At 37.1% G+C, this 10395-nt stretch overlaps 1 protein-coding gene across 3 annotated transcripts in view; it reads right to left on the bottom strand.

Annotated features, from left to right (window-relative positions):
- Positions 1 to 646: 646 nt before the first annotated feature.
- The window catches only part of LOC139725942 (uncharacterized), a 55250-nt gene continuing 45501 nt past the window's right edge, over positions 647 to 10395 (bottom strand). For 2 of the 3 annotated variants that reach the window (XM_071637026.1, XM_071637024.1), the window contains exons 4-8: positions 5176 to 5511; positions 4391 to 4672; positions 3026 to 3325; positions 1858 to 1996; positions 647 to 999 (exon numbers count right to left, since the gene is read on the bottom strand). In XM_071637026.1, the coding sequence (XP_071493127.1) occupies positions 1863 to 1996; positions 3026 to 3325; positions 4391 to 4672; positions 5176 to 5511 (1052 nt within the window). In that variant the 3' untranslated portion in view covers positions 647 to 999; positions 1858 to 1862. Of the gene's footprint in view, positions 1109 to 1857; positions 1997 to 3025; positions 3326 to 4390; positions 4673 to 5175; positions 5512 to 10395 lie in introns of all 3 variants that reach the window. The other variant, XM_071637025.1, reaches the window with a different exon arrangement.

The following is a 10395-nucleotide window of genomic DNA, read 5'->3' as shown; positions in this document are numbered from 1 at the left end:
CTTTAAAAAAATACATGTTGTTGCGATGAAGTTACACAGGTTTTCAGCTCTTTCCTAGTACGAATTGCGCTGCGGAATTAACATAATGCGAAGTATTCCTCTGATTTAAATAGCCTTTTTATTCAAAATATGTCGGGAAGGATGAAAACATCATACACTGAAAAAATAAAAGAAAAGAAATGGCTGATTCACATAAAATACTTCGAGGAAAATAAATGGGCCTCAGTCGTATCAATATGAAATAATCAGTTTAAAGCCTAGTTTACATAAAGACTTCTGCATTCCATTGTCTATACTATTTAACAAGATCTAAGAAATTGTCAGCATAATCGTACAAATTCTACGCATCCATAAACATTATATACATTACAATAAAAGGAAAACTAAAGAAGAGATGTACAGTAATACACGTATGATTTTGAAGGTACACTAGCAGGGGACACTTTTCAAATACAATTTGGTTTTGAGAAAAGAATTGGAAATGCAGGGGACCGTCTTCATAAGCGGAACTTGAATAGAAAGATGGACCAAGGTAATATTGCAACATATCAAAAAATAAACCTTCATAAAGAAAAGTATAGATCTTGCCTCTCACTGAGTGTATAAATAGGAATCAAACAGCAATTGTTTGCAAGTCCACCGGAGATCATAGATTTTTTTATATCATAATTATCAGGGAGATTGTGCATGGAATCACTAAATGGTATACAATTTATTGATGATTACATTATTACGAATAAGGAATGTTGTAATACATTCTTTCCCTGACTACTTCTGCTTTCAAAGCCTGCTGGTCATTTCGTTTTAAGTCTCTTCCAATGACGTAAAGATCGTTGGTAGGCAATAACTCTATTTCGGAAACTGTGGATGAATGATTTCCCAACTAGGTTATACACAAACTATAGAAATTATGATTCTTCAATCGGAAAAAAAAAATACTTGTTGCCATGAGATACGTCCAAAACTTTCCCTCGTGTTGACCTTCGCAGTGTTGCATATCTGCAGAAAGAATATCCAGAAAGGATTCTTGTCATCGTTGCCAAAGAAACTTAAACAGGACGTTCTGAGTGATGCTCAACCTGAGCTTTTCAGAGTAACAGATCCAGATCTAGATCCAGGACAAGATGTCAATGGGAAAACAAACAAACAGACGGACAAGCATGGACAAGAGCACCGCGTGTTCTACAGAAAACCAATATTTTTTTTTCTGTGAGAAAGAAAGTGGTACCAAAATCGTCAAAGAATAATAGAGGAACTCCTGCCATAGTAAAGTGTAGCACAAGGAAGGCAGAGAATACACAGTGGGAATGGGAAATCATAATGAATCAGAAAAGGAGGGATAGAGTGTATTCATCAGCTTCTCATGCATGAATGAGCGATGGAATCAACGATGAAATGTATCGGTAGCAACATGTGAACCTCGGCGTGTTCATCATTAATTGTCTCAGTATGTTTTTCAAGTTTACGTAGAACACAGCATGTGAAACCAGGAGTGTACTTTTTCCGACAAAAATTGTTATTCTAATGAGTTTTGATAAACGATATCATTTTGGAGTATCAGGCTTTCTTACCAAGTACTACCACAATTATATGGTAATAGTGATAATGGTAATAATTATGATAGTAGGCCCTATTGATTGTAATGACAATAATGATGCAGAACAGTGCTTATAAAGTGCATAAAATATTGAGAAAAAAAGATGCAATATACAATACACAAGTTCATGTTTCATATTTACTGAATATGGTAATATGGTAACAAGTAGAGATTGAAAATGCTATCACATGCCATTTCTTGGTTGCTCTGTCAAAACAGCAATACTGTAAATAATTCACCATGTGAATGGTTATACTCACCTCAATCAGTAGACAACCTTTCTCTTCATGAGGACAGTGAGACAGGTGATGATGGAGAGGATGAAAATGACGATGAGAAGAACGTACGTGGTCGACGATTTCTGAAGGAACTCTTGAAAAGGGCTAGCTATGGGACCCTCTGTCAATAAAGCACGAATGGACAACGGTAAGGTTTGTTACTTCCTGGTTTATTTTCCCTTCATTCTCATAGTTGTGTCTGTTTTACAGCTTGCCTTTTTTCTTCTTTTTCTGTTTTCTTTTCCGGAACTAGATACTACTAACTCAAATTCTGTCTAGTTGTAATTCGTTACGAAGAGAGCAATTATGACAAATTCTTTCCTGATACATAGCATATTTTTCGATTTAAGTCTTTCCTACTACCTCAATGAAAACACTCTATATACCTTCAGGCAAAACCTTGCAGACTATATACCTATAGAAATGCGAGATAAATCGCATGCCATAGTACTGTTCAAAGTAACTATCAAGTGTGTTGTTCCAATTTCGTTGAAACCTCGAACACAGGCAAAGTGTCCGTAATGGCGCGCATCCGACAAACAGTGGATAACAAGTACATCACCTGTTTGTAGATTTCAATCAAAACTTTCGGTTACCCTCTGGTGTCGCTGGGCTCTTGCATTATTATCTTCTTATTCTGTACTTTGTGAAGTGACTGGGACATTTCTTATCCCCACCATACACACAAATTTGCAAGTGAGATTGTAATTGTAATTTTCGTTACTTATATGGTGAAGGGATCATATTGTATGCTTTGCTTCTTCAAGAATGATAGCTTTTGTTACTTACTGACTTTCAAGGACCTATACAATGTCAATACAAGCCATGCTGACTTGTATTGATTTATGATGCCTTGATCATCACTTATTTGGCCTATATACTATCTAATTATGTGCCATAAATATATTCACTATAATTTTTTTCGGTTACTTTTCACCAGATTACTTTGATCCATCCACATAAAAAACACACAACAAAACTTCCCAACCAAGGTTCTGCCAATGACATCATCTACTGCTAGATGCAGTCTAAATTATCTCCTGCTGATATGATACCAAAAGACATTGGAATGCACTTTCCCTTAACTGAGCATAACATTTCCATACAATGTTTTCTTTTTTCAATCGTATTTGTAATTTCTTCAACCTACCAGAAAAAGTTTCTGTTCGGCAATGTTTCATCCATGACAACGTATCTGCAACTCCGTTGGTGGCAGAACACGTGACATTGATGCAGTCATCGGGGAGTGGAGACAGGATCGCTGAGGCACAGCTGGAGGAGGACAAGATGACATTATCAGCTGTAATGTTGTATGTGTGGAGATGTGGGTAAGGCTGGTCAGAGAGGTCAACATGACAGGTGATGATTAGAGTTACCAGGTTTCCTTTACGTCTGATTTCCGTCGTCTGGATCCTAAGGATGTTGCTACCAGGTTGTTGGGGGCCGAGTTCTACAATGAGATCGAATAGTAACAAAATGGGAGGATAAAACATGAATAGCCTGAATGTTCCATTTCATAAAGCCAACAAAGATACTGAAAGTGACATGAAACGTGAGTATAGGGTCTGACTGATCAGTCGCCGGGACTCGTGCCAATCTAAAGACCATGAAATGGCATGCACGCTCGCCAAGAAGGCGAAGAAGGCGACTACAAGAAATGTCCGAGACGTCTCTAAAACAAGATGAAAACTTTTCGTCTGAAAGTTCGCAGGCATCACAGTGACGTCATCGTGACGCTTCCGGCTGGTGGGTCTAGGCAAGGTCGCGGAGACGTCTCGGAGACCTCGTGGACAAAATAAATATCCGTGACTAGGCCGCGACTAAGTTGTCGCCGATAAGTAGCAGAGACGTCCCCGAGACCAGCTGAAGACTGTAAAAGTCTCAAAAAAAAGGGAACATGTTTAATTCTCTCGCTACTCAGGGTAGTTTCCAGGAGACGTCTCAGAGACGTCACGGAGTTGTCTCCGCGACCAGCGAGACTCGAGTCGCCAACAGGGTCGCCACCCAGCCTACAAGCAAATGAAATACCCACATTTATGCGCAGTTTTGACTTTGATTATCGGAAAGCTTTAGTTCCTTTCATTTCTTAGACACTCGTAAACGAAAAAGGGGACATTGTATACAATTCATGTTGTCGTTTTCTGTACTCTTTGTAAAGTGTGATTAGTCGCTATAAATTGGCGTCATCCCATGACCTAGACACCCACGAGTCATGCAGCTCTTGAGTCATAAAGTCAACGAGTTAGATACCATATAACACAGGGTGAGCAAGACACTACGCAAAATTCCCCTAGTGTCTAGCTCGTGGACCAAGTTGCTTGTTGACTTGTTTATTTTTCTTGTCGAGCCCGAGGGCCTTGTTCACTAAATTGTCTACCTCCTGGCTGTATACCTCATTAGCTGTAGAACTCTTGGGCTGTATGACTCGTGTACATTATGACTTCGTTGGCAGTATGAATCGTGGGTTGCATTACTCGTGGGCGTCTACTTTGTGACGTGCACCCGTGACATTTACCTGGTTGTGAAGGACAGTAGGTCTTGGTCGCTTCAGTCTCCCCGTATTCATTTATACCAGTACACACGACATCGATGCATGTGTTGGGTTGAGGGTCAATCGTCACCATAGGAGAAGCTGAATCGGAAATGACGCTATTGTCGACTGCAATGAGAAACGTGTTGATTGGTGGAAAGGGTTGGTCTCCTGGATCCACGCGGCAAGTAATGTTAAGGCTTGGTTCGTTATCATCATCCTCTTGAGTCTCAAACTCTACGCTGATGATTCCTTCTGCTGGCTTATCTGTTGGATAGGATTATTTGTTATCAGTGTCCAAATCGGCAGTTGGTTACCAATGAGAAATAATGATAGATACGAGGTAGCTAAGTTAAAATGTTATCGCCTTAGATGGACAAAAAAGGGGGCAGATATTGTTTTAACAAGATGCTTAAAATTCGTAGGAGGTTAACCTTGACTTCCAGGCATTTAGTAAGCATGTGTTAAATAAACAAAGACTAGCCGTTTTATATAGTGACATTTAAGATGACTTTGTTGATGGCTTCCATAAGCATAATAGGTCCGCATGGTTGGAAAAAAGGTATGAACAAGGATGCTTTAATGAGCATGATAGATTTGTGATTTAACACGCTGCGTAACATTGATGAGAGCGTGAATGAAAACGTATACACTTAACACTTAAAGAGGTTGTTCGACTACGACGAAATCATAAAAGCAAATACCTATGTTTAAATCAAAATATCCCAACGAGTTTTGCCTCATTGGCATAGCTAACATACTTATTGTACCTTGAGGACAGTGTGTGAACGTGGCTGAGGTCGTTCCTATCCCGTTCGTCGCGGAGCACGTGAGTTCGATGCAGGCGTTGGGGCGTGGCGAGAGGATGGCTGAGGCGCTGCTTGATGACGATAGAGTTGTATTCTCAGTCACGATGGTGTAGGTGTGGAGGTACGGAGACGGCTGATCAGTGAAGTTCACGTGACAGGAGATGACCAGATTAACCAGGTTATCCTCGCCTTTAATCTCTACAGCATCAATGGATAAGATGTTCTCTCCTGGGGGTGTACCGGGACTTGGAGTGATACATGGAGTGATGGACCGGGCGGGGGACGGGGTTACACCACCTGCCAAAGTGTAATCGCACATTATCCAGTCAGTGTTAAGACTTAAAAGATAAACCCGACAACCCTATTTCGAGTATAATCGTGGATCATATAAGAGCACAAGTCTAACCGTGAGAGGGAAATCATGGTTGATGATGGAGTCTAAGACGATAAATGATAAATACAGCTCTTGAAACGCTCATGTCAAATGCGTTACGAATCAATAATGTTTAGGGTTCGCTTCGAGTCCTTAGACTCTAATCCATGAAGATATTTGCTTCTTATTTTATTTAGCAATATCATATGGAAGACATACAAGTGTATATGGGTGTAAGTAAGGAAATTTTAGTCGAGTAAATCGTATGAGAATGAATATTTCGACACTGATTTTTGTCTGTGAATATATGTTCCTTGTTGCAAAGAAACGATAATAGGATATTACTACAAAATGTGGAATTTATATCATTATTGATACTTCTCGGTCATTTGGTCTTATGGAGGGTTTATTTGGTTTTCCAGATCCACACGATCAAAGTAACATAAGTATGATAGAACGAGTGATGACATGATGTTTATTATTCCAAAGTTTCTTTAATCATGTTAATACTATAATGAGTTAAAGTTCGTTATTTCAACACGTCTTACAAGGACTTTAATAAACATGTTATAGCTTCTAATGATATAAGAGCATTAGGCCCTACATATATTTACATATGACATTTTCCTAGGGATCGTTTTCAATAGGCCTACTTTTGTGATTATGATTCCGCCACTATCATGATATTTGGTATCGTGTATTTTTTATGCAAACTTTGTAAACCTGGTAATTATTTAACGTGGAAATCTGAAATGAAATGAAATGACATGACATGAAATGAATTACTGGAAATCAAGAAAAGCGCCATAAAAGCGTGATAATGTTCTCATAATAGGTGAAAATGCTAATTCTATATGGGATAATTTACGTATTCAAAGGAGGGAATTAACCAAAACACATTTCTTCCGTGTACTAAATTCATGGACGGACTCAGCCGTAAAAATTATTTTCTCTTGGGAAGAAATCAAAGTCCGGCTAATTAATATTATCGAAATGACACGTACATCGCATTTTTTTGAATTCCCTTGACACTAAAGTTGACTCTAAGCTTATTCAAGTTGTGAACAAAGGTAAAAAACGAAGGCTATATTTAAAGAGTTTGTTTGCAAAAACCGATAAGTCCATATTTGCCAAATGGAGATATTTGCGATTAAAGGTCAAGAAAAATAGAGAGAATAATAAGAAAATTTTTGCTTCTTTTGATCATAACTTCAAAAATATATCTTTAGATGTAGTGACCAATATATCATTTAAAAGGTATTATTTTGTACTTTATGACAGAGATCGTACTTCAAAATCTTCAAAAATGGACTTATCGGTTTTTGCAAACAAACCCTTCATTTGGTTTCTTTTTCTCAAGTTTATTTCCTGTGGAATTTTATACCAATACAAGTTTTTATTTTAAAAAAAAATGCTTTTTTAGTTTCATGTGGTACCTCATAAACACATTTCATCACCATCAAGTTTCAGGGTGTTTGGATTATGGCTGTGATATTATGAATACACATTTTGTCTCGTACATATTATATTATTTAGACTTTTTTTTTCGAAAAATGCGTTGGACGTCATTAAAATTAATTTCGTATCTGAATATGAATTCATCAATACCTATAAATAAGTATGTACAATGTATGATTATGCAGTAACGCAATTGGATAATGTGTACGGATATCATATTTGATAAATTTACCTGTAACCTCCAGAGTTGAAGAGCGCACGACACCGTACACATGACACTGAAGTATACTACCGTTGTTAGCTGTGGTTGGGGTGAATGTCAGTTGACTGGTGATGTCATAGTAAGTCAAGAGATCAGCTCCGTAACCCAGACCTGCATTCAAGTCTCCGTTCCTGAATATTGCCTCCGCAGCTTCCGGATCTCCTGAAATACAATTCAAAACTATATATTGAGTCCCTCACCACATCAGTACATCAAAGCACTATGACCATTATCACTCCTTGACATCTGATGAATTAGAGACAGCAGTAAAACTAAATTGTCAGAAAGAGGGGGGTGGTCATACTTCATGCATCTCTTTATGTCTCATAATATACTAAGCCTTTTGAACCGATCTGCCGTATGGCAAGCCTTTTTTTTTACATTTAAAGTTAATTTCTGATATCAAGAATTCCATTTTGTGATATCAAAAAATCAAATTTCTGATATCAATGATTCAATTTGTGATATCAAGAATGAAATTTGTGATATCATAAATTCCCGTAAGTGTAGCACATGAACTTAATTTGTGATATCAAGAAATCGAATATGTGATATCATAAAAATCCATTCTTCATATCACAAATTCAATTTGTGATATCACATATTTAAATTCGTGATATCAAAAATTCAATTTGTGATATCACTGAATGAATTTGTGATATCAGAAATTCGAATTCTTGATATCAAAAATAGGTTTTACGTGAAAAACCAATGGTAATTCTTGCTGTCACAAAATCAATTTCTGATAAGACAAATTCGAATTTGTGATATCACGAAATAGACTTGTGATATCACTAATTTGAATTTGTGATATCAAGAATTCTTATTTGTGATATCAAAAATGCGAAACTGTGATATGACAAATTCCATTTTGTGATATCACAAATTGAATAATTGATATCAGTAATTCCCAGGGAATTCGAGCGTTAGTTTTGCGCTGGAATTCAACTGTGAATTAGAGCGTTAGTTGAGCGCAGAAATACACATGGAATTCGAGCGTCAGTTCAGTGCAGAAAATCGCTGTGAATTTTAGCATTAGTTTAGCGCAGAAATACAAGAGAGTTACTTTTGCGCTAAAATACACAGGGAATTGGAACATCAGTTTTGAGCTGATAATATCATTCAGATGGAATGTACACCTCTGCTAACTTTTATAGAACAATGTTCAAAATACAAATAACTATATAAGAGACTTCCATCATTCCCTAAATGATCATCGAGGTATAACATTTGATGAATTATTGATACAAATCAATTGCTTTGCAACATATAATGAATTCGATGATACTATCACTTAGGACCTACATTTAATTCATCGTTCTGGACCTCAAATTGTCGTCTATTCCTATGTCATTGTTAATTAGTAATTAAGTAAGACTTACACCGATTCGATGATAATGTGTGGTTGTATGTGTATATGTTTTATAAAAGCATACCACGTGTTTGTAATGCGGAGGACAGCTGGAGGACCGAACGCAACGTGTTTCTCCTAAAGACATTTCTCACTCCTCAAAAATCACTCCTCCAGAACAAAGGGGTGTATCCATTGAAATCAACAGTGTTGGGTATAGAGTTTGCCTGCTCCAATATGTTTATGATTTTGTAAAATAATTTAATGTGTAATCTGTTATAGGCAAGTTTATTCATATCAGAGCAAGAAGAGAGAAGATATCCCGATCTTCTGAGGAGTTTGGTACTGCAGTATGCATGACAAACAAACAGTTTGAATTTGTATAGTGAGAAGAAAGTGGTACAAAGGACTTAAATTTTGTTTATCTGCGCAATGAGAAATTTCTGTTATTAGCTTGGAGGAGTTACAGGAGGAGGTCGGGAGAGAGTATCTTTCATAGAGTTAAAAGAAACGCAAACAAAAGTTGTAAGTCAACCAGTCTCTGCCAAATCAGTGGCGAGAAATGAGAGGGGAAAAAAGAGGACTCTGAAGTAATTGACAACACATCACTAACGGAATTTGAGATATGTTGCTAAACGATTTATTTTCATCGATTCTTCTAAAACTAATTCCAATCACTTTCAATGAAACATGGGTTGCCAAAACTCTTCATTTAGTTTTTTCTTCAACTATCTTTATATTCTATGTAAAGATAACACCTGAAATTCCATCTTAATTTCAGCGCTAAACTGACGCTCGAATTCACTGTGTATTTCTGCGCTTAAATAACGCTGGAATTCACAGATCAATTTCAGCGCAAAAGCAATGCTCGAATTTCTTGTGTATTTCTTCGCTCAACTAACGCTCAAATTTACAGTTCAATTTCAGCGCAAAACTAAAGCTCGAATTGCCTTTGTATTTCTGCGCTAAACTAACGCTTTAATTCACAATTGAATTCCAGCGCAAAATCAATTTTCGAATTCCCTATGTATTTCTGCGCTCAACTAACGCTCGAATTCCCATTGGTTTTCTGCACTGAACTAAAGCTCGAATTCCCTGTGTATTTCTGCGCTCAACTAACGCTCGAAATCACAGTTGCTTTTCAGCACAAAACTAACGCTCGAATGTCCCGAGCATTTCTGAGCTCAACTAGCGCTCGAATTCACAGTGGTTTTCTGCGCAAAACTAATGCTCGAAATCAAATGATTTTTTGCAAAATATAAGTGCTGAAATTCCATATAAATTAATGATAATTGGAATTAGTGATATCACAAATTGTATTTCTTGATATCAAGAATGCGAATTCGTGATATCTCGCATTGAATTTGTGATATTACTAATTCGATTTCGTGATATCGAATATTGGTTTTGCGTGATAAACCAATGGGTATTTGTGATATCAAAAATGGAATTCGTGATATCAGAAAATCTGTTTAGAAATTAGATTGACTTGCCATACTGCCGATAGACCAACTATTTCAACTTTTTATCACATTCAGCTGACATTACATCAAGACATAAAACGATATCATGAATACTCCGTGTGTAGTTTTCGAAACCTGATGACGTCATACACATTTCTCCAAAAGAGAAACTATTCTATTCAAACAACTTTAACCTTTTAGGGCGAACGTCCCATTTATTGCATATAGTTATAGGATATTCCAGTCATGATGGATCTATTGGTGAACGATGATG

The sequence above is a fragment of the Diadema antillarum genome, unplaced genomic scaffold (assembly GCF_040938485.1).
Source record: "Diadema antillarum isolate AM-2024a unplaced genomic scaffold, OU_Dant_1.0 seq00000069_RagTag, whole genome shotgun sequence".
In the NCBI taxonomy this organism is placed as follows: Eukaryota; Metazoa; Echinodermata; class Echinoidea; order Diadematoida; family Diadematidae; genus Diadema; species Diadema antillarum.
The sequence above is the reverse complement of the archived record's forward strand: the minus strand, read 5'-3'. Positions and strand labels throughout refer to the sequence as shown.